At 37.2% G+C, this 25214-nt stretch overlaps 1 protein-coding gene across 4 annotated transcripts; it reads left to right on the top strand.

The window, feature by feature from the left end:
- Positions 1 to 297: 297 nt before the first annotated feature.
- LOC115786404 (lipopolysaccharide-induced tumor necrosis factor-alpha factor homolog) lies at positions 298 to 19815 on the top strand. Of its 4 annotated transcripts, XM_030738544.1 has the most exons (8): positions 299 to 371; positions 5743 to 5795; positions 6932 to 7063; positions 8275 to 8565; positions 8723 to 8776; positions 8906 to 9056; positions 16371 to 16505; positions 19797 to 19815. In XM_030738544.1, exons 3-7 carry the CDS (start codon positions 6937 to 6939, stop codon positions 16474 to 16476), a joined length of 729 nt encoding a protein of 242 aa, XP_030594404.1. In that variant the 5' UTR covers positions 299 to 371; positions 5743 to 5795; positions 6932 to 6936; the 3' UTR covers positions 16477 to 16505; positions 19797 to 19815. The 4 variants fall into 4 exon arrangements, with proteins under 4 accessions (XP_030594413.1, XP_030594404.1, XP_030594393.1 ...); XM_030738553.1 differs by lacking the exon at positions 19797 to 19815 and having other exon boundaries at positions 298 to 371; positions 8275 to 8505; positions 8735 to 8776; positions 16371 to 16617; XM_030738533.1 differs by lacking the exon at positions 19797 to 19815 and having other exon boundaries at positions 16371 to 16617.
- Positions 19816 to 25214: the final 5399 nt, after the last annotated feature.

Below are 25214 nucleotides of genomic sequence, written 5' to 3'. Positions count from 1 at the left end.
ACAAGAAAGGAAGAATCTCACCTGACACTCAGAAGCTTTTATAGAAATACAGGTGCAGAAAAAAAAAAAGTTTTCAGTCCAACGGGTGTGTGTCCAGGTGTGGGAGCGGGAAGAGAGCAGGCAGGCAGGTGACTGACAGGGAGCTCCTCCCTGAGGCGGGACAGGAGCGTGACACCAGCTTAGCCACTCCACCTGATAACGTTACTCGGTGAGAGAGGGGGAAAAAAAAGAAGAAAAAAACCCCAGCTGTAACCTGCTGGATCCTGACAGAGTGAGCAGAAGTCACAGAGTGTACCCTGGTTGTCACCCTATGTCTCCAGCCTCCCCTCAGAGGCTTCCCTAAGAGCCTAAGTTGGATAAACAGTTAAGTGGTGAGTAATGTGTAAACAGGATTTTAGTGTAATTAGTCAAGAGGGGGGTACATGCATTGCATGACCAGAATTATTGTCTGGTCTTTGTGGTCCAGTCTTGTAGCAGTGCCCTGTGTTAAAATCTCTTAAAGCCTTAGTTTGTGTTTACACTGAACTTATATAGTGTACATGTTTAGACAATCATGTTCTGAATATAAGTTATTGATCTGTAAATTATTTATAGGGAATTGTTTGTTTTTTTTAATCAGCGGTACGTTGTTTTCCTGGTAAATGCAGTGGAGTAAGAGTGTACCTGCATGAGAGGAGCTGTGTTTGCAGACATGTCTACTTTCTGATACACGGGAGCAATGTATTGAACTAGAGCGAAACAAACTAAAGCTTTGATCCTATCACACTAGTATCAATCCAATACCAATACCAGCGTTGGTAGTGATACTATCGATATGTGGATTGATCCGCCCACCCCTAGATCCTGCAGTGTATCTCTTGGTCCACTGCTTCTACCAAGTGGACAGTAAGTAATATTACATGTGGTAGCTTTCAGTAATTTCTCTCAGCAGTTGGCTGTTCATAACATTTTAATGGGAGCTATAGTGCAAAATTAATAAATATTAACAATGTCAATTAAAGAATGATTCCTTATCACTGAGCTCGCCTGATTTATCCTCATTTAAGGACTTGACTCTATCATCCACCCATTTAATTTTTGCATGTGGTGACCATTCTGAATTTTATTTCACTTATCATTTTTTATCCTGCTGTGTAATTATGTTTGCTAAACCAAGAACTTAATTTATCCTCAGATTCTTAAATTGAAATTTCAAACAAATTTGAGTGCTAATATTGTGTTTTCTCTTAGTGTTAGCTGGTTATATGTAACCCCCCCCCCCTTAAGATTTACAACTGCATTTAAATGAGATTCTGGAACATAAATCTTTGATAAGTGGCTCAAAGATTCATGGCTCTGTTCATTGAATTCTGACCAGATTGGCTTGATGACAGCAAACTTCTTCACTTCTTAAACATGTTCTTATTAAAAATACAAACTGGCTGTCCAACAACAAAATAAATTGCACAGATATGTTTTTTTTTTCCTTATTAAATATCTGACCCCTATGCATGCCTTTTACAACAGTAACTCCTGCTGTTTGATTACTACCACAGAAAAAGCACATCTATTATTATTTTCCACAGGTCAAGTGGAAGAATATGGATGGATGGATGGATTATTTTCCAAAAACATTCAGCTGTTGGCATAAGTGAGTTTCCTGAATATGTTTTGAAACTACAATTCAAGCAGAAAAGCAATTTAACTGTGATTTTGTGCACTGAAGGCCTTACTTACTGTAACTGTGCACTGCACATTGTGGGTTAATATTAATTGCTACCACCTGCCTATATTAAAATTAAAATAAAATGAAATCTGAAACTAAAAAAAAAACTAAATCAAAACTAATCACTAAAAAAAAATACATAAACTGAACAAACCCACTCAGGAATCTAAACTCACCTGAAAAATAAAATTTCTAAAACTATATTAACTCTGGTTCCAAACTTTGAACATGCATGCAAGGATCAGAAACACACCCTGTGTCAGTAACACTGTTACTGTGTGCAACAGTGTTTATGTTGCCATAACAACCACGTGTTTGTTGACAGGTCTGTGGAGGTTTATTGGTTCAATGGTGCCCTCTCTCAGATGCCACTGGCAGTGTTAAAATGTTGCCAGATTTGTTTTTTTAATGATGGCACCAGCCACTGTCAGCTGTGTTTGTGTTTGGACTGTTTCTCTTTCTGTTGCTTGTTGATATCGTCCCCCTTAGAATTATAAGGTTCTATCTACATTCTGACCAGTTTTGAGATATTAAGCTTTAATGTTTTTGCACTCTGTATAGCAAAAATTGCACATGGAATAAGTCTTGTTCACACATGATTATTAAACACACCTTATATGTATTCTAAATCAGTAATATCAAAATTCTATTAAATTATTTATTTGGAATTATAAGGTTCTATCTGCAAAAAATAGTTAACATATCTATAATTTTATGGCTTAAAACTTAGTATAACAGAGTGTCTACAAGTATGCTTAAATCAAATTTAATGAATTCTGTGACATTTTTTAAGTTTCTTCTTTCATGGCAAACTGTTTTTAAGCACACATTTCCCTTCCCTTTACTAGAAGAAGACAACGCTTGACAAAGTTTCATCTTTGAATGTTTCAATGCTACAACATCTCCAGCCATCCATTGTCTTCTGCTTATACTGCTCAGGGTCAGGGAGTGGGGGTGGCGGTGTGCTGGAGCCTATCCCAGCTGACATAGGGCGAGAGGTAGGGTACATCTGTACAGGTGGCCAGCCTGTTGCAGGGCCAACACAGAGAGACAGACAACCACTTACACTCACACCTATGGGCAATTTAGAGTGACCAAATAATCTAACCCCAGTAACCGCATATCTTTGGACTGTGGGAGGAAACCCACACAGACACGGGGAGAACATGCAAACTCCACATAGAGAGGCCCAGGCCAAGATGGAATCGAACCCAGACCTAGCTGTGAGGCAGCAGTGCTAACCACCACACCACCTTTCTGTGCAACATCTATTACACAATTTTAAAAATGTGCAATTAAAAAAAAAAAAAAAAATCAAACTTTTCATTAAACTCATGTTGACAGACTGAGCCCTTTTTTTCCCCCATCCTTTGTTTTTCCCAAGTTTCCTTAAGATAACTCAACACAGAATTATATGAAAACCAACAAGTAAAAATAACATTTAAAATAAAAAATAGAATAAAATAAACATTTGATATAAATTTAGGAGAGGTACACTTTGGCATATAAATAAACTCAAATTTCAATACAATTTGTACAGAGAGTCAAACAAATTCTGGATATTTTGCCATAATGATTTTTTTTCCCATTTAGCCCAGATCTTTTTAAATCTTACAAGCTGCAGTCTACCTGAAGAAGCAATTCTTTCCATTCTTTAAAATATCGAATGAACGTTTAGACTCCCTGTCCATGTCCATGTCCACTGAGTACAAAAATCCAAATAAAACCTCATCCCACTTAAAAGGTAGACTTGGATCTTTAATTAAAATCATTGTGTTATAAAAATGTCAGTGACGATGAATTTTTGTTTCAGTTGTATTTATTCAGGAAAAATGTAACAATTTCTTTGATGTCCCTTTTCTGGTGTTTTTTCCTTTTACTCGCTACTCTGGAGTCTGATGACAGAAATAAAAATAGACAGAGCTCATTAACATGGTACCACTGCTAAGTCATAGAATATATTAATATCTAAAGTCATTCTTCAATCAATAATATTTTACATGAGGTAACTTATATTACGACCTTTGACTATTCTCAATATTGCTAACTATATTGTTTCTTTTGTTAGCACTGACCACAGACAACGCAAAACTAAGGTTAGCTCACTAGTTTGAGTGAGCTAATGCTACAGTGCAAAGAAACAGCTCAGTATGATCTAAAATTATCAAAAGTTCAGAGTTTTCCTGCCATTAGTACTTCTGTCTGTTGTCAACTCATTTTTGAAACCCTCAACCTTTAGATGTCTTGTAAACAGCCGCAGCTTCCCATGAAACATTTTCTCTGGCATCTCCTCTGCTCCTTTGCTTGACATTGTGCCAGGTACCTGATTAGCTCTCTTGTGAACATTTCAAGTGCCTATTGGTTCACAGATAGAACCTTATAGTACCAAGTTAAAGCTTGATTTTGCAGATAGAACCTTATTTTGTGAATAATACAGCCAAAATTATAATTGAAAAAAATCTCTTACATATTGTTGATAAGTGGTCAGAGAATAAGAATATGACAATAAGTCAATTTCATCAAAAAATGTCAGATAGAATCTTATAATTCTAAGGGGACAATATGGTATCTCCTTGATGCCAATGATTCCCAAATCTGTATGCCCGTGATAGGAAATGGTGGCAGCTAAAATTATAATTGAAAAAAATCTCTTACATATTGTTGATAAGTGGTCAGAGAATAAGAATATGACAATAAGTCAATTTCGTCAAAAAATGTCAGATAGAATCTTATAATTCTAAGGGGACAATATGGTATCTCCTTGATGCCAATGATTCCCAAATCTGTATGCCCGTGATAGGAAATGGTGGCAGCTAAAATTATTAAAATAGAATGTTTCAATGACATTAAAGTCTAGATGGCTTAAAAAAAATGAATTAATGAGAGCAAGACTGAGCCCATGAGATTTAGACTCAGTAGTTCTAGCAGTGCTGCAATATTGGACCTGGGCCCACTGGATCCTTGTGTTAAGCCCCTTGTAAATAACCTGGGTGTGAAAATAGACTGTGAATTAAAACCGGCGAACCAGGTAAATTCTGTTTTTACCAACTGAGCCTTCTTTCTTAGGTCAAGCCCTTTTGATCTTTTAATAATTTTGAGAGAGTTATACACATTTTTATTTCAACTCAACTTGACTTTTGTAATACCCTTTACAATTTACACATTGGTGTAAATCAGACCTCTCTTTCTTGCCTTCAGTTGGTTCAAAATGCAGCTGGTCGCCTTCTTAAGAGAACTCGCAAATCGGAACATCTCTCTCCTGTTCTGGCCTCCCTTCACTGGCTTCCTGTGCATTTTAGGATGGATTTAGGAAGATTTCATTGTTTTGAAATCCCTTAATGGGTTGGCTCCATCATATCTGGCTGAACTCCAAACACTTTATGTTCCCTGTAGGTCACTGAGATTTGCTGACCAGCCACTCTTCAGTGTGTGTGTGTGTGTGTGGTGTATTTATTTTATTGTGTTATCCTTTGTTTCACATCAAGCACTTTGGCCTACCTTGTTGTTTTAAATGTGCTTTAGAAATAAATGTGGATTTGGATGATGAGAGACAAGCCTGAGGTGGGTTGTAGATCACAGCGGTGTACATGTTTATTAAGTATTGACCTCTGTCTAGCTGATATGTGAAGCATATAACCACTGTAAATGATTTAACTGCTAATTAGACTTTAAGCAGATTGCTGCAATTGTGAAGTGCAATGACAGTAATATAATAGCATTGTACACTGGCTAGGTTGTACTGTACTTGTTATATTATTAGGCAGTGTTAAAACGTTGCCAGATCACGAGAGTGTGCTGTGTTTGAGCCATCCTGCCTGACCAGTACACACTCTGTTCTTATCCAGATAATAAAAAGGCAGCTCCTAAAGATCAACAAGCCTTCATCCATCATTTACTACACAATGCCAGTTAGTTACAGCACAGTGTAAATGAGCCTGGTTACATGTGGATGTTTGTTTTGGGAAACAAACACAATGTCAATTCACATTGTTGCTCCACCTTCTTTCTGTAACATTTATTTGTTCACCCACTTTCAGAGCAAGAAGCAGGATCAGGCTGCCACACAAACACTTCTGACCTACGTATCAAGGTAAAGACCATTTCATCTCTTCTCAGGTTATGAAAATATAGAAATAAAAAACAAAACCTATGTTACTTGCTAGTAAAATGTAAATAGCAAAGCAGTTTTTTCCTCCTTATTTTATTAAGCAAGATAATGAAATGTCACTGAGATATATTCTGAGTTATAATGTAATTTTTTTTTACATAAACAGTTTGCATTTAAGCCAGGTTTATGGGGCTCATACAAAAAGTCAAGTTTCTTTTTTAAATAAAATAAAATAAAAAGTCACCATGTTTATTAGATATATAAAAATATAGATCCACATCCCTGCAGGAGTGGTTTTCTTTGTCTTTGTGAATTCAAAGAGTTTGACTGATTCCAATTATTACTGTTAAATGTTTGCCCTTCATGTAGATAAACAAATAAATAATGTAAAAAGTAAACACAATTATACAAATGCATTTTTTAATACTTTTTTGCGATTTCAAATAACTACAATAAACGTCACCAGGAGTTGGAATGCGTGTCTCTTTTAAACAGACATTGGACATTGGCTCATCACATATGAAACTGTTAAGTGTAACCAAATTTTATTGGACTCCCTAAACATTATTATAATTAATCTGAATCAAAAGGCTCTAGGAAAAGCAAGCAGTTTATTGTAACAGTGAACGCAACAGTTTCTGAGAGAATAGAGGCTACAGATTCAGAGAACAGGTGAACAGGTAAAACAAGACCTGCCACTTAAATGTTTATTTTCATGCTAAATTCTTGTGATGCTTTTCAGTAAGTGCATTGTCTGGACTGTAGGGATGCCAAAATGGTGCAATGACTGCAGATTAAGAAAACACATGTAGATGAAGACAATGCCCTGACTGCTTTGACCAAACATAGCTGATATTTAGGAAAACATATGGTGCCTATAAATAAAACTCAGTTACATTTCATGATTTGATATATGTATTCTAAAAACATTAGTAGTGCGGTCAAATAATCGCTTTATGTTTCCATGTTCATTCATCTGCAATAACCATTGAGGGAAGGCAACTTGTTTGGTGTGCACATCCTCTACTTTATTGTCTGCATATATATATATATATTTGGATGACAGAACTTAACTGTACTTTCTTTTTAATTATTTTTTTTCCTGCTCCTACAAACAGACACTATGGAAAAGGGACAGGGACCCCATAACGGAATGCCAATGCCACCATACCCGGGTATGCCTTTGGACAGCGGTGCAGGAGTCTCCCATCCTGCAGTTCAACCTGTTGTTCAGCCTGCTGCTCAGATTGGTGAGAAATAAGGGACTATCAGTCATTTTATCTAGTTTTCTTCAGCTTTTTTTGGAGTTATACTCCAAAAACACTTCTTTTTACAAACATTTCTGCTGAGTTATAGTCATACGGGAATTAATACATACATCATCATGTCACTGGAGGTATTAGGGCTAATTAATCACGTTACTGTGATGACATTTGTCCTTGTCTTCACTGGGTTTTTGTTTTCCAGTGATGCAAAGCTACTGCATTCCATGCAGGAGGTGTGGGTATTAGTGACTTGATACTCATGCATAGTTCAGTGAAAAGGATTGTTGCAAGACAGGTGCATTGTGTTTCACCTTTTCACTGTTGCTTACAAAATAATTAAAAAAAAATTTTTTTTTTTACTTATTAATTTGTGTATGTATTTGTGTTTCCTTATGAATTTCCCTGCCAGCTAGTTTTTCTGTCTCATACTCTAGGTTTAGGTTTAAACTTTACTTAAAACTTACACAGGACATGACATATCATTCTTTGACCAACACTTGGAGTGTATTCTGGTAGCCAACAACATCAGCATTCCTCATCTAAATACCTTTAGCAGAACACGTATGTTCCTGGAAAAATGACTTTGTGTTTTTGATAAATCTGCAAGATAATACTATCTTTCAAATCTATGGGGCTTTCAGTCACGTAAGGGTAAATCAAATGACAATGTAAAAATACATCACTAAACCTGCATTCATGGAAATGTGATTCCAGCCAAGTTTTGCTTAGCTGATTCAGGATCACGGTAGGGTGGGGGGGGTATAGAATGCCTTTTATTGTCATTATACAGGATGTACAATGAGATAGGAGATAGTATACTGTGCAAAGAATCACCAATTAACCTAACCTCATGGATGTATTTGGACTGTTGGAGGAAGCTGCAGGACCTGAGAGAACCCACACAAACAGGGGGATAACATGGAAACTCCACACAGAAAGGCCCCCATGCTGGAATTTGAACCCAGGACCTTCTTGGTGTGAGGAAGTAGTGCTAAGCACCGCACCACTCGACCTGGTTGTCAAGTTGAAAATGCAAGCAATTCCAGGTTTCATTCAGAACTCAAACCCAGGACTCAAGCCCACCCCTCATTTAACATCTTCATTTTATTTAATTCAGAAAAACTGACTGGGACGTTTTTGGATGACAGAGCTTAACTTTAGTTTCTGTTCAGTTAATTTTTCCTGCTCCCATACAGCATTGCCAGCACCACCATACCCGGGTCCCCCTTTGGACTACAATGCAGGAGTCTCCATGCCTGTTGTCCAGCCTGTTTTTCAGCCTGTTGTCCAGCCTGGTGTTCAGCCTGGTTTCCAGCCTGGTGTTCAGCCTGGTGTTCAGCCTGGTGTTCAGCCTGTTGTCCAGCCTGGTGTCCAGCCTGGTGTCCAGCCTGGTGTTCAGCCTGTTGTCCAGCCTGTTGTCCAGCCTGGTGTTCAGCCTGTTGTCCAGCCTGTTGTCCAGCCTGGTGTCCAGCCTGGTGTTCAGACTGGTGAGAAATTAAGGACAGTCATTTTATCTAAATATATTTCACCTGTACTGCTCTTATTTCCTGATTCATTCCTGTCACTTTAGTCTATGTGGTTGAGGGTTTTGTTCAACTTTTGTTCTAATTCTTTTCAAGTTAAACGTCTGTTTCTTATGTTCAGTCCAACAGCCTGCTTACCAACACAAGGCACAACAAGCTCAGGTCACACAGCCAGGTGAGGTCTTTGTCCTGTTAAATCTGAATTTGCAAATTTAAACAAAGAGAGTTCCAATCTTAGTGATGTTTTGGTGAGAAGGATTTATTTTTAAAGTCATCAATAGAGTGTGTTTATTTGTCTTGATAGTGAGTCAGGTTGTCGTGATGCAGAGTCATCTCCCAAGAGATGTTTCTGGACAGATGATGTGTCCTCACTGCCAAACCAACGTTGTGACTAGATCCGAGCACAAATTCGGGTTGCTCACCTGGATCATTTTTGGCGTATTACTAATCATTGGGTGAGTAAAAGCCTCAACACACACAACCAAATAAAGTCAGACAAACTCCACATCAGGAATATTTTCTCAGTAACATGTATGTGAATATCATATATTTTTTTAAAGTATTTAAACTTACAGAACATCAGCCATGTAGCTTTCTGATGAAACACTTCTTGAATTACAGTTTTTCATGAGGTCATCTTTATACCTGATGACCCACTGAAGGTACAATAAAAATGTGGTAGTTCACTAAATACGTATTTACAGGGGTGAAAGTAGCTTTAAATTATTGTCGCTACTGTGACAAAAACCCGTGTGTGTGTGCGCACGCATACTCCTATGTTTTTGTGTGGTTTGGGGTACTGAACTCAACTTCTCAAAAGCCCAGTATGTAATATAGCCATAGCTCTCTCTCTCTCATATATATATATATATATATATATATATATATATATATATATATATATATATATATATATATATATATTAGTGTTGTAGTACTTGAGATCGGTCTTGGTCTCGAGACCGCTTTTTGATGGTCTCGGTCTTGTCATGGACTCGGACCTTGCGGACTCGGGATTTTATTTCAAGACCAGTCAAGACCACAGCTCTGGAAATATCACTAAATTGCCAGAATACTGTCCAATTTATTTGTTAACATCTTTGCTTTTATTGGATGCAAAACGTACTGATTCAAATCCAACAAAGATTGCGCTCCTCTGCCTCTCAAAGGAGCGCACCTCGCAGACTCCGCCCCGGCTAGGTCGCTGCTATTATCGCTGCTTACGCCTGTATCATTTCACCGCAGTTTGCAATCTACCACAGAGCAGTAGAGACAGTTTCATTCACAATGTGTACGTTTGATCTCACTATGGTCATGCGTGTGCTGTATAAATCGAAACAATAACCGGCACGAGGAGAAGTAAGAGGAAAATGAAGATCAAAGGAAAATTTCAGGCTTCCTATTCAAAAAAAAAATAAATCCCAGCATAAAAGGTAAATACCAACCTTCATGTATTTTGATACACAAACTGAAAATTTAATCCAAGTTTTAGGGCTGCAACGATTCTTGGAGTAAGGCAATTCGATTATTAAGAATCCTCGACACAAATTTGTTGCTTTGATGTTTCATTTCAACTCTGCAGCTCAGGTGTCTCCGTGTAAACGGAGCATTTCCTCCACATTAGTTCTCCATCGCTGTAACGGATTTCCGTCATTTGGAAAAAACAAAAAACAAAAACGATCCTTTAACACGAGTGGATCGCTGAGATGTTTTTCCACGCCCCCCCCCCCCCCCCCCCCCCCCCCCCCCCCTTCTCTGTGCTGTGAGTGCACGTGTTTGAATGTGCGTGCCTGTTGTGCGGAGGATGTCAGCTGTTATTTTTTCTGTATGTCAGCTGTAGCCACCAGAACCACAGTGTACTGGGGAAAGGGGGGCTGCCATTAGCACTAGCAATCGTTCGGTGCCCCCCCCCCCCCCTTCAGTACAGAGGGGCTCCGTCAAAATGTTTATCAACCACCTGATCAGCAACATGAAGCAAAGAGAACTTAGCTGCTCCATCCACCCTGTTTGTTTCACACAGAGAAACATCAGCAGTACCGAAGTTAGAATATGCTGATGTTAAAATTGTTAAAATGAAAAATTATTTCTTATCCAATTACTTGATTAATTGACGGAGTAATCAATTGAATACTTGATTACTAAAATAATTGATAGCTGCAGCCCTACTTGTATTCAGAAAACCATAGTCAAACATTAGTTTTCAGCACCAGTAGAGCTAGTATTATCTTGCACTTCCTATTGTTGCATTAAAAACGTGATAGTTTATGCTCACAACATGGTGGCTGATATTCAAATGTAGGAAATGCTTTTAGCAGCTGAGGAATCTGGATTATGTTTTTGTTGTGTATTTTTTTATGTGATTTCTGCAAACACATTAGTGGAAGGAAACGGCACTCTGGGACACATTAAATGCTTGATATATAAATGTAACCTTTCTGGATTATATGCAAAAATTATTATTCTATCAATCTAATAAGGCCTGATTTAGCGTTCTGCATTGATCCTTTGTGTATAACTGAAAATCCTCTCTGAACCAAACCTGACATGCACCTCAAGAAATGTAACTACATGTCCAAAAAAACTGATTACTGCTTTCCAGTTACATCTTAGGCCCCATTACTCAATTAACAAGTGGGAGCGGCATTTAGCGGTTAGCAATAGCTTACTAATTAGCATTAGCGTTAACGCTGGGGTGAGAAATATTTCTTGCTAGAACCCTGAAGTTACCATGGCCACCACCAATGGTAATGGCAGAGAAGTAAGTTGTTTCTCTGCCATTAGTACATTGAGCTAGTGGTGGGCAGATCGATCCTAATATCGATAATATGGATGCCAACGTTGGTATTGGTATTGATCAATATCAGTGTAATGAGATCGATACTTTGGCTTCAGTTTCTCTCCTGTATGCAGTGCTGCGGTTTCGTCAAAGATGCGAGCTGTCTTAAGTGTGCTCCTGTCACAGCGCAGAGCACTTTGCTCCTCCCCTCCCCACAGTGTTTTGTTATACTGTCATGTGACACATAACATATTTTAATTGGAAAAAAAAAAAGGATTTTGCTATGAAACATTTAAAGCAAATTTAAATTTAAATTTGTAGAAAATTAGTGAATGAAGGAAAATTTTTTATAAAATATTTTTATTATACTTTCTGAACGATCTACCTGGAAAAAAGTTTGCATTTGTTCTTGAGTGATGATTTTGTACACTTAATTTATGAAAAAAAAAAAAAAAAATTCCAGACATCAATGTATGGGGAAAATTGTTTTGTTAATGTTCTATTGTTTCAGAACAATAACTTTTATTTTGATAAAGTATTTTCTACTTATATATAAACTTTGCCCAATTCTATCCTGGGTTTTAACTAATTAATGATACAAAGGAAAAAAATCTCAAACAAGTTAAACTTCATGGAAATTCTTCATAATTATTAAAAAGTATTGGTATCAGTATCAGTGATAATGGCCCTGTGTTTACTTGGCATAGGATCGATACCAAATCTTGAAGTGTCGCACACAACTACATTGAGCAGCATACACCAGGAGTGATTGACAGTGCTAAGACCCTCCTCCTGGCTCTGATTGGTTGTTTTTGACTGGGAGCGGTTCAGGGAGGAGGTGGAGGAGCTCTATTTTTTTCACAGATTATCTGTCGTGACATGGTGACAGTTTTAACAAATATGTAAAAACCAGATTTTTTATAAAAGTTACATCCTGCAGCTTTAATCTGTATAAGATTAAAGGCTTTAGTTCTTACTGTCGATGAGTGTTTGCCATTTTTTCAGTTTTACACATTTAGCTATGTGGTTTTGAAAAAGCACCCATTTTTACAAAGATTGTTGTTTTAAAAATAACATAACTTTATGTATTGTTTATGAAAGGCAGAGAAAAGTTAAGACTATTGTGATGAACTATGAATAATTGTTTTACATTCTGTGATAAATGATGGAAGTCACCCAGGAGTATTAAATAAAGATGGTTATATTTATTTGAGCTGTGAGTGTTTAATATCATGATGATTTTATGGGAATGTGGATCTTTCAGATCAATTTGAGAAGTGATTTTGATCATGTTTCACATTTTATTGTGTCATGTAGCGTCAGGCACTGGTCTTGGTCTTGTCTCGGTCTCGCCCTCCCTCGGTCTCGACTGGTCTCGGGCCCGAAAAGTCTTGGTCTTGTCTCGGTGGTCTTGACTACAACACTTTATATATATATATATATATATATATATATATATATATATATATATATATATATATATATATTATATATATATATTATATATATATATTATATATATATTATATATATATATATATATATATATATATATTATATATATTATATATATTATATATTATATATATATATATATATATATATATATATATATATATATATATATATATATATATATATAATATATATATAAGGGGTGGGACTTTAACGCATTAATTTCGATTAATTAATTACGGGGAAAATAACGAATTAAAAATTTTAACGCATTTTAATCGCACTTTGGAACGTTTCTCAGTGCACAAGTTCCAGGCATACCGATTATATCGACACACGATGTCAAAAATTCAGGGGCCGCATCCTTCGAAGGACCCGGCCCACGGTCCTTTGCAGCCCACGAAGACCGCAAAGGCCGGAAGTGAGCGACTGTGAAATTGGACGGTCTAGCCTTCATATCAGCGTCGTCTGCCCTCACCTCTGCGTAGCTCGTGTCGCCAGCAACCGTGAGTGCGAAGCACAGCTGTGGAAAAGAAGCTGGTTAAACTTTTTGTGGTATAATTTAAGTCTTTAATTCAAAATAAGCTGTTAAAACAAGCATGACACATTTCAACATCAAGGAACACAGCTGAGTGAATGATTCATTTCCAACTATATTAAGTGAGACATTAATGTGTAGTAGACTGGTGGGAAAATAAACAAAATTTAGAAGTTTAGGCTTATGTATATTGATTCATTCATCAACCAAACTTAAATGAATATTTATCATGTTAAATATTTAAATGTGATTAAAATGCGATTAATTTCGATTAATTAATTACAAAGCTCCTAATTAGATTAATTTTTTTTAATCGAGTCCCACCCCTAATATATATATATATATATATATATATATATATATATATATATATATATATATATATATATATATATAAAAGAGTCTGAATATATTGAACGGAAGCTCTTGTGCCATCTAGTGTTTTCCTTACGTAAAGAACATAATGTTGCTACGAGAAGTGGCACTATGAGTCAATCTGCAGGGAATTTATTGGCAGAAATCCTAAATAATGAGTAGCTAATTAACACCCTGGCAAATGCATGTACTGGCCAACATAATACTAGCAGCAGTGTTCTGTATTGTACTACTGATGAAGATTTTTATACCCTGTTTTAACGTGGAAGACCAAATGCAGCGACCCTTTCAGATCAGACAACTCCTGCATACAACCTAACATTACGCAGAGCATGCACAGGCATCCTCCACAACAACAGGCCATGGATGGATGGATGGATGGATGGAAGCCACTGATGTTAAGACAAGAAAGCTCCTTACCATGCACGGAGGGTTTCACCCCAAATCCAGCAACCTGAGACTGTGGAAGGAAGGTGTCAGAACCACTGTCCTAGATGAAACAACGAAGATGCATGAATACATCAGGAAGATGGCCACAAAGGATCAGGTGCTTAGTAAGTACCTCAGGCAGCAGAATCCCGAGAAAGAAGAGGAGGAAGAACAGGAACCATCATGGTAGGACAGGCCTCTGCACGGCATGTACCACCGGCACATAGAAGAAGTGGCTGACATAGAGAAATCCTACCAATGGCTGGACAAGGCTGGACTGACAGACAGCACAGAGGCACTAACCATGGCAGCACAAGAGCAAGCTCTGAGTACAACATCAATAGAGGCTGGGGTGTACCACACCAGGCAAGACCTCAGGCGCAGGCTGTGCAGAGATGCCCCTGAGACAATCCAGCACATAACAGCAGGGTGCAGGATGTTAGCAGGCAGGGCATACATGGAACGCCATAGCCAAGTGGCCGGCATAGTATACAGGAACATCTGTGCCAAGTATGACCTGGAAGTCCCGAGGTCAAAATGGGACACGCCCCCAAGGGTAGCTGAGAACAACAGAGCTAAGATCCTGTGGGACTTCCAGATACAGACAGACAAACTTGTGGTGGCTAACCAACCGGACATCGTAGTGGTGAACAAACAAAGGAAGAAGGTCGTGGTGATAGACGTTGCAATACCAAGTTACGGGAACATCAAGAAGAAGGAACACGAGAAGCTTAACAAATACCAAGGGCTCAGAGAGGAGCTGGAAAGGATGTGGAAGATGAAGGTAACAGTGGGCCTGTGGTAATCTGAACACTCGGGGCAGTGACCCCCAAACTGGGAGAGTGGCTCCAGCAGATTCCTGGAACGACAGCCGAGATCTCTGTCCAGAAGAGCGCAATACTGGGAACAGCTAAGATACTGTGCAGGACCCTCAAGCTCCCAGGCCTCTGGCAGAGGACCCGAGCTTGGAGGGCAAAAATAGACTGCCCGTAGGGGCGAGTTGGGATTTTATTTATTTTTTTAATTTATATATATATATATATATATATATATATATATATATATATATATATATATATATATATATATATATATATATAAATAAATCAGTTGTTTTCGTGTTTTTTATTTAAAAGTCTGTAGATGATAGGTGATTTATTGTTTGGCCTGTCCCAGTGCAAGCGGAGGTTTTTAACGCCTGTGCACCACCTGTGTAAAATGACACAGTCCATTAAATTGAACACATCAATCCCCTTGGCAACCACTGTATTTTGGAGGTAAATGTGCTCTGGTGTATCGTAAATTATATCTCCGGTCATAAGCAGTGTTTTCGAGCTGTGCTGTGTTGTTGAAATTGCGCCGAATAACATAAAACACAATTAGTTAATCTCTCTTTGCTTTTAATTGGGATGTTTTGTAACAAGCAGACAGACATTAAATGTAGCGGTGAACGTTTTAAAGGCTGGCCGTTGACGAAAGCCTGGAGCTCTGAGGGGAGAGAAGCTAGAGAATTGAAGCTCCAGCACTGCACAAGCAGTTCAGAAACAATTTGAAATGAGAGGGAAAAAAAAGCTATTTATTAACTGATTAAGTCGTGTTTTAGACTGCTTATTGCTAATGGATCTATTCTGACCCAACGTGCAGCCGTGACTGGTTCTGAATGACGGCTTTACAGCAGACAGCCGCTCCCCCTCTTCCAGGTACTGTGTACCAGCGCAGAATCTTTTAGTGGTACACAGTACCGGACCGTACTGACTTATTTTCACCCCTGCTTCTTCAGTAAAACACAAGATAGTCTTGATGACTGTCTCGATGACTGGGGAGCACTTTGTGTCAATTCCTGTTGATTTAAAAATGTGCTATATAAATAAAAGTGGCTTGATATATATTTGTAAAGCAAAGAGAGAATATACTTATTGTTTGAACAAAACACAACACAGTGGAAAATTACTTAATACTATCACTACACAAATCATAGTTGTATAAACAACACACTGTTCACAATAATGGAACCAATACTTAAACTTATTGTTTGATTCAGCCTAATATCTTGAGTTATTTTATTTTGTGGTTTCTCAATTTAACAAATATTCACCCTAAATTTGGGAACCTTGTACCTTATACACTGAACCTACTATTGATGATTTACATGTGATGTGATGATTATTTTGATGCTATTCTGTTGCTTCAAACCAGTTGCTGGCCTTGCTGTTTGATCCCCTTCTGCGTGACTGATTGCCAGGATGTGGAGCATTGCTGCCCCACCTGCAACAGAATTATCCACGTCCACAGGCGCCTGTGAAGCAGAACTGCAATATAAACTCTACTGAAGTAAGAGCAGCAGGGCTACTCTGTGCAAACAGCCATCATCTGTATGTAAACACATTTTACCTACATGTTACTGGACATACTGAATGTGTAGGTATAGTATATGTCTATAGCTCCCCTTCTCTTTCTTTTAACTGATTATTATTAATATGTGAATCATGTTGTAAAAAACATAATGTGAAGATATGAGTAAGTTGATTATTAGGATTGTGTTTTTAAATTTGACCTGAGTGGTGTTGTCTCAGTATCAAATACCTCAACAATAAATTGAAATGTAGGCTAATATGGCATAAATGAAAACCTGTGCACTTTTTTAACAACATCCCCACAAACAAAACCAAATTTACATATTTTATCATTTAAAATTGTTATATTGATTTTCATTTTGATGATATACTGAACATTTTATTCAAATTTATGATATTTTACATATTTATATAAAATAGTGTAAAAGTGAAGATGATTTAACTCTGTTCACAGTTAAGTCTTTTTATTATAGTAATTACTAACTCGCTGCTTGTAAAATAGAATGACTGGGTGTCCACTTGCACAGATACACAGATTGGCAGATGGTGGGAAACCTGTCTCAAAATATTTGTGGGACAGTTCGGACTGACTACAATCACTCTCACGTTGGCAAAAGTTTGCAAATAATTGCTAATTTATGAATGTTGACAGATTACCAAAATGCTGAAGTCAACAATCATTAGCACAGGAAGAGATGCACTTGGAGAAGAATACAAGCTGGTTGGAGATAGTGTGGTGCTCTGGGATATATTGTGCTAGAAAAACCTTGGGTTCTGGCATTCACGTGGATGTTACAGTTATCAATGTTACAGTTAGCACCTACATGTTGAAAACCTTTTACAACCCTTTGTGGCAAAGGTATTTCTTGATGACACTCCTTTAGTGAGATAATGCACACTGTTGTTGCTCCTGCTGCAAGGTTGCTCAGGAATAGTTTGAAAAATTGATGAAGAGTTCAAGTCCAAGCTTAACCTGTCAATCCAATAAAGCATCTGTGCAAAGTGCAGGGGAAAACATGTCCAATCCATGCACCACTACAAAACTTACAGGCCAAGGATTCTGCTGCTGACTAATATTGTTTTCTCTCAGTGTTAGCTGGTTATTTGTATCTTTATCCCCATTTAGAATTATAACTGCAATTAAACGAAATTCTGGAAAATAAATCTTTGTTAAATGGCTCAAAGATTCATGGCTCTGTTCATTGTATCCTGACCAGACTGTCTTGACGATGGCAAACCTTGTAGTCTGAATTTCCTAATTAACTTCTTAAACATGTCCAACAACAAAATAATTTGCACCATTTTTTTTTTCTATTAAGTATCTGACCTCTAAGTACATCTTTTACAATAGTGACTCCTGCTATTTGATTAGTACTTTATTACTTTTGATTACAGAAAAAGCACATCTATTATCATTTTCCAGATGTCAAGTGGAAGAATATGGATGGATGGATTATTATTTTCCAAAAAGATTCAACTGTTGGGCATAAGTGAGTTTCCTGAATATGTTTTGAAACTACAATTCAAGCAAAAAAGCAATTTAACCATGATTTTGTGCACTGAAGACCTTACAAACCTCTCCAGTGACATTTCTGCTGACCCCAGATCAAGTAAGAGGAGCCTTTGGCCAATGAATACTAAGTTTCAGAAGAATTTGCCAATAAAGAAGGACGGAGCATTAATTGACGCTAAACATCAATGTGAAGTATTGCTTAAAAATTTTGAAGATTTGTGAAAAATCAAAAAATTGAAAATCTCTCTTTAATATTTTGTTGACTATTGCACAATGAATATTCATGACAAGTTTCAGAAGAATAAGACAATAAATAAGGGAAAAGTAGTGACTGACGTTAAACATCAATGTACAGTATTTCTTAAATTTAATTCAAATTGAAAATCTGGCTGGAACATTCTGTAGACCTTTGCCTAATGGAATTTCTACCTAGTTTCAGAGGAATTGCCAACAAAATAAGGGAGGAGTTGCGACTGAAATTAAGCATTAATCTACAGCTGTAACAGTGCATGGAAGCAGACCATGTGCCATGTGTGGAGCTGAGGACCCAAACACAGGACTCAGAAGCTGACAGCGAGGAGTTAACAAAAAGCAAACCTTTATTAGGGCAAAAAACGTAAAATACACAAACAAGGATAACAAAACATAAAACTTAGAAAACCTAAACTGGAGATGAAGGTTAGGGAACACTGGGAGCACAGGGAACACAGGTATGAGACACAGCCACAATGGCAACAAGAATCCGGCAAATGACATGGGGAAAACTGAGACAACAAATACACAGAGGGTATAAGTGGAAAGTGGAAACAGCTGGGGCAGAACAGGTGAACAAAACGACACTAATGAGACTCGGGGAAGTAAAGTAAAACACAAAGCACATGGGACAGGGGATGGCAAAATAAGACAGACAGGGAGACAGACATGTTGAAGAAAACAGACACAAAAGACTCCACACAATAGGGAGGAACACGGGAGGACCACTAAGGGGAAAACACAGGAAGAGCTAAAGTCTAAAGCCACTGGGAACTAAACTAAGAATACATAAGGCGAACACAGGAAACAATAACAATAAAGTGAACCATAGACTACAAGGGCAGAAGCACGGGGTCGCAGACCCAGGACCAAGACAACAGCTTCCTTGAAAATTATGGACATTTTTAAAATAAATAAATAAAAGTCAGCAATCAGAGATTCATCTGCCCAATGAATACTTGTAGCAAGTTTCAAAAGATTAGCCAATAAATAAGGGACAAGTAGTCACCAAAGTTAAAGATGAATATACTTTTCAGTTTATTGTACTGTTTCCAAAATTCCCAAAAAAATTGGTAATTTAAAAAAAAAAAAAAAAGAATAAGGGAGCAGTAGGGATTAAACTTAAACATCAATGTATAGTATTCTGGAAATTTTCAAAAATTCATACAAATTCAAAGTCAAAAATCTGTTTCCCCTGTCTCATAGAGCCTTACCCAGAGAGACAAATTTCAGAAGATTTGAAATTTAAATGACCAAGGAGTAGTGAATTTAGCAAAAAGTTGGCGGATGGACACCAGATGGCTCTGTGTCAGATCACCTCTGCTGACTGTCATATGTCATCAACAGTGGAGCTAAAAAACAAAGAAATTTTATGGTTTCTCAAGTTTAAGAAGCATTCAGCCTAAATTTGGGAACCTTGTACCTTATACACTGAACCTACTATAGATGATTTATATGTGATGTGATGATTATTTTTGATGCTATTCTGTTGCTTCAAACTAGTTTCTGGCCTTGCTGTTTGATCCCCTTCTGCGTGACTGATTACTAGGACGTGGAGCATTGCTGCCCCTCCTGTAACAGAATTATCCACGTCTACAAGTGCATGTGAAGCAGAACTGCAATGTAAACTCTACTGAACAGCAGGGCTACTCTGTGCAAACAGCCATCATCTTTAAGCCTGTGCTCACTTTATTTGTAAAAAAACATTTTACCTACATGTTACTGAACATACTGAATGTGTAGTATAGATATGAGCAACAGAAGAGCTCCCTCTTTACCTTTCGACTGATTAGTAATATGTGAATCATGTTGTAAAAAATGTAATGTGAAGATATGAGTAAGCTGATTATCAGGATTGTGTTTTTAAATTTGACCTGAGTGTTGACCTGTTGTCTCAGTATCAAATACCTCAACAATAAATTGAAAAGTAGGCTAATATGGCATAAATAAAGGCCTGTGCACTTTTTTTTAATAATATCCCCACAAACAAAACCAAATTTAGATATTTTATCATTTAAAGTTATATTGATTTTCATTTTGATGATATACTGAATGTTTTTATTCAGATTTATTACTTAATGAGGTAATGCACACTGCCGTTGATCCTGCTGCAGGGTTGCTTGGGAATAGTTTGAAAAACTGACGAAGAGTTCAAGATGTTAACTTAACCTTTACCTGTCAATCCATTAAAGCATCTGTGCAACATGCTGGGAAAAAAAATATCCAATCCATGCCTCACCACAAAACTTACAGGACAAGGATTCTGATAAAGGACACCATCTTGTGAATTCCTCCATGTTTCAGTGGGTCACAGCTCTTTTGGAATCACAACATATATTAGGCAAAAGGTTTTAATGTTCTGGTGTTAGCTGTATGCAGTTATTCAAAGGAATTAAAAAAAAAATTGCACTAAATAAATTTAATAAATAGCAAAGCAGTAATGTAATTACCAAAGAACACTTTAAATGACCTCAGTGACATGTTGCAGGGGACTGGTTTGGTTTACTGGAATGTATAAATGAGCAACTATAATTATGAAGCTCCATCTCTGTTGTTTTCTGCTATGACAAGTCAAAATGTCACTGGGGGAAAAGGTGTGCATGTCTGTGTGTGCAAAAGTGCCTCCCTTATGGTGTATTTAAAATTTGAATCTTTCTCTGTGGTTTAATTTTAATTAAAATTTTGAAAATGTGCGCTGTAATATCTCCATCCATCCATCTATGTAATTTTTTACATTACATATGCAATGTAAAAAATCTATATAAACGATATCTGTGGGGTTAAGGCAAGTTCATGGCTTTCATATCCACATATCTTCATGCATCTGTCCGCATGACTCAGTTTCATCACCCGTGAAAGGACACAGGAACTTGGAAACTATGAAACTGTGTGAAGATATGAGTAAGTTGATTCTCAGGTGGTGTTTGTTTGCACATAAAGCATGCTGGCTGTGTATATGCCAGAAAAGTAAAGAGGACATTTGTTGCATGTATCCTATTACACATGCCTGACACTATTCTTTATAATTGTGGTAGCGAACAATATCTTGTGTATAACCAAACAGAGGAGAAAAAGGACGCCCTGTTCTCTTTCCCAGAGTGTCAAATATGGTTACAACAAAAGAGCATTTGTCTGCATTTTCAGGAGGTCACCACTGTATTCAACTGTTACTATTACAACTGTTTCACCCCTTGTGTCCTGTAATACGTCACGCATCCACCTGACTTCTAGTCACCTGACTTCTATACTACCTCACACATTTAAAATTCCTCAGTCAACCTCAGTGCATATATCTAGGTCATCTTGGTCTGGTTGACTGTATTATTTTGGTTACTTGTTGTTGAGATCGTTTAATCTGATACCTGTAATTCCTGTGTTCCTGCCTGCTCTATAATTCTATATATAATATAGATATTTGCTTGCAGCCAATAAAGTAAAGGATGTGCAAACCGAACAAGCTGTGTGCCCTCGATGGTTACTGCAGACGAATGAACATGAAAGGATAAAATGATTATTTGACCGCACTACTACTAATTTTTTTTTTTTTTTGGCCACAGTGGCTTTTATCAACAGTGGAGGGAGACAGATACAGGGGAAGACATGTGGGCAAATTGGCGACAGTCCAGGACTACGAACCTGCGCCACAACACGGCATATGCATGTGGTCGCCGGCTTCACCACTAAGCCACTCGGGTGCCCACTGCTACTAATATTTTTAAAACAAAAAGTAAATTCAAAATTTAAATGTAAATTGATCATTTCTGGGTTCTGTCAGTGAACAGCACATTTAGGTGTGATCTGATAAAGAGCAGTGGAATTGCGCAACAACGCTGTACGTGCGTATGTTCTCTGCTCTAAAGAAATATGGCAGAAATATGTGGAGCTATGTTCAAAACATTTAGGGTGAGAACTTAGTGAAAAGCTACTTTAGGGGAGGGATCCAAAAGATTTGGCTCTCAGAAAAATTTCATGCCCAACCACAGACATGGCTAGAGTATTTTTTTTTAATCACAGTGTGTGAGAGTGTGGCTTAGGATGCAGGAACCTCCTGATGGTTTTCTTAAGACTGATGATAAATAAACACATGATTAAAAACATGATTTATAAACGGTTACATAGATGTCCTATCGCCATTGTTACAAATAGTTTATTGACTGCATAATTTTAAAATAGAGTAAACTGCCTGCCACAAACCACTTTGTGTTATTCTTTTAAATATAAAAGAAAAAAAAAACATACCTTTGTAGACAAGTAAGAGAGCTCAGAGGTCTCCCTCTCTCCCACCTCCAGATATTACTCTGTGCCCCCCTTGCCAGAGTACACGGTCCTCTTCGGACTGTGTACTCTGAAACTGTAACCTGACAGAAAAATGTAGGACATCCCACGAAACAATAAATGAAAAATTCGGTTCTCCCAGAATCAGATATAATCTGCACATCTGCTTTTGGATCTGCAGTATGTGGAACTTTGTGTGCAATATTTTTTTTTTTAATTTCATGTTCTTTTAAATTGTATATATTTATTGTATTAAATAGAAATGGATGAACAAAGAAATGTTTGCCGGGAATAGTTTTGGTGATTTGCAGTGTGTCTTGCAGTGCAAAATGTCTGAATGGTCAGACTGACTCAAATTTTATCCATCTTTTTTACATTTTCAAAACATAACTTTGATTAAGTTTTTATATTTCAGCAGGAGAAAATATTAAAAAAAATCTATCAAAAAATTTGAAACTAAAGAAGTCAAAGTTTTTGTGAAGATAGCGCCATCTCTTGGTGACACTCTGCAATTGACTCAAAGCGGCATGTTTATAGTGGAAAGTAGATATTCCCCCAGAGAAGAAGGGGGGACTCCCAGCAGCTGGTAACTGGCTGGGAGCAGCAATTTTAAGTGGCTGCATCTGTATTTGTCTACCGACTCTTACAGCTGACTGTAGAACATACAGAAACATACAGGTCCACTGTCAACATGCGTTCATGTCCATCCTGGAATATGATCAGGATTGTAGCCCCCATTCAACAAAACCTTATTGTAAAAGCAACATAACAGGAGGTGGCTAACTAAAAATGGTTCTGGCAAATGTGCCATAGTAAATTTCTGTTCTCCACAGTGGGCAACCAGTAATAACTCTCCTTAGTGACCTCATAATAGCTGAACAGCAGACTTCAACCAACTGCACAGATCCCTTACTTTAGTAACAAACTGAAATCCAACATAATAACCGAAGACCTCAAGCAACCATGTAATGCTGTGGCTCAGCTACATGTAAAGTGTAAGCCACATGTAACATCTGCCACATCGATCCTTTGTGAACTCTTTTCCTCATTTGTTCTAAGGTTGTGTTAAATGGGGTGCTCCAAATTCCTTTGGAAGAATTTAAGGGACCTGCATGTCCACAGATACAAATATGGTAAAATGTCAAAAGAACTACCTGAAAAGAAAAGATTCTGTATTAACCTCAATGAAAATGTCATTGAGGTTAAAGGTACAGTAAGTAATTTTGGGTGGTTAATTAATAGAAAAAAAGAATGTTGTATTCATAAATATACATTGATTAATTAATGCTTTTGAGGGCTGCATTTTTGAACTGCATTATTTTAGTATTCTAACAATTATTCCAATCGATTAATCAAGTAATCAGATAAGAAACACTTTTGTCTTATTAATCAGCAATAATAAATATAAAAAAAAGAAAAAACAGGTCTTTTAAAATTAACTTCTCATTGGTTTCCATTTTATAAATAGCAATGATTTTAATACTTTAAATTTATACATCTGTCAAAAAAACATCTAAACCTTTTCATTAGACTAAATTAACAGTCCATCTGCATACATACGCTTTTATTTTAACTTTTGTAGCTTACCTGTAGATTTTTGCTGTGTAAAACAAACAGTGAATGGGAGCATCTACGTTTGCTTCTCTTCACGCTGGAGCTTGTTGAACAGGTGGTTTGATTAAAAACTCCCGCTATCTTTTTCCCAGGAAAGTATTTTATGGCTGTTACAGTCATGAGCGCTGCTGTTTTGGATGTAAAAATAAATGTTTTCTTTCACTTCACTTGTCCTCACTGTACACAGACTCTGGCTCCTACTTACATGGTGACAGCTGAGCGCTACAAAGTCGTGGATTAAACGACGCATCGAAGCAAACATTTGCATTGTGTCACCTTCAGTATGAGATGGCGTTCATAGCTGACTTGGATACCACATATCATAGTCCTCCAGGTGAAGGTGGTTGTCAAAGTCTCTTAGAGGTAGTGTCCTGCTCCACTGATGTTTCTAGGAAAGTCCAGAACATCTTAAAATCTGGCAACTGTAAATGTCTTGAAGGACCTTTAAATGTTTTCAAGGTATAAATAATTACAGCCACCATGCACATCCAGTAAAGAATGACAAATATTTTAGGTTCCTTTTATATTCTGACTGAGTGTGAACTACAAATAAAGATAATACAAACTATTAAACACAAAAATAAGAAAAACTTTCTAGCTGATCTATTCAATATTAGTCACTAGAAGGCAGCAAGGGACCATTAAAAAAAACACTAAAACTCTGCTATAAATAGAAATGAACCTTGATCTAATATAACACTAAGTTTTAATTCCATAACTACAACATATATACTGTTATTTGACTGAACACAAACATATAAATAGTACTATAGAATATGAACATATTTACGTAGCTCTTGAAGATGTATACACTGATTGCACAAACCATGTTGCAGTTAGCTTACCACCCTGACTAGCCAGTCTGCACATTAACAATCTAAGAGACAACATTTAAAACTCCTAATAGCCATAAAATATTCTCTAAAATCTCTTATAAACAAAAAAATGCACCAACTGAGGTGAGTGCATTTACACACGCTCAGCAGACTACAGCTAAACACACCTAAACAAAATTAATGAGACAGGAAGCAA

This window comes from Archocentrus centrarchus, chromosome 1 (assembly GCF_007364275.1).
Source record: "Archocentrus centrarchus isolate MPI-CPG fArcCen1 chromosome 1, fArcCen1, whole genome shotgun sequence".
Classification (NCBI taxonomy): domain Eukaryota; kingdom Metazoa; phylum Chordata; class Actinopteri; order Cichliformes; family Cichlidae; genus Archocentrus; species Archocentrus centrarchus.
This window is presented reverse-complemented; position numbering and strand designations above follow the sequence as displayed.

What these genes read in the sequence shown, in the direction of transcription:
- LOC115786404 (XM_030738544.1), top strand. Translation starts at nt 6,937, where the DNA reads ATGGAAAAGGGACAGGGACCCCATAACGGAATGCCAATGCCACCATAC. An exon ending in CCAGCCTGGTGTTCAGACTG is followed by an intron (nt 8,566 to 8,722) that starts GTGAGAAATTAA and finishes TCTTATGTTCAG; the next exon opens with TCCAACAGCCTGCTTACCAA. An exon ending in AGCTCAGGTCACACAGCCAG is followed by an intron (nt 8,777 to 8,905) that starts GTGAGGTCTTTG and finishes TTGTCTTGATAG; the next exon opens with TGAGTCAGGTTGTCGTGATG.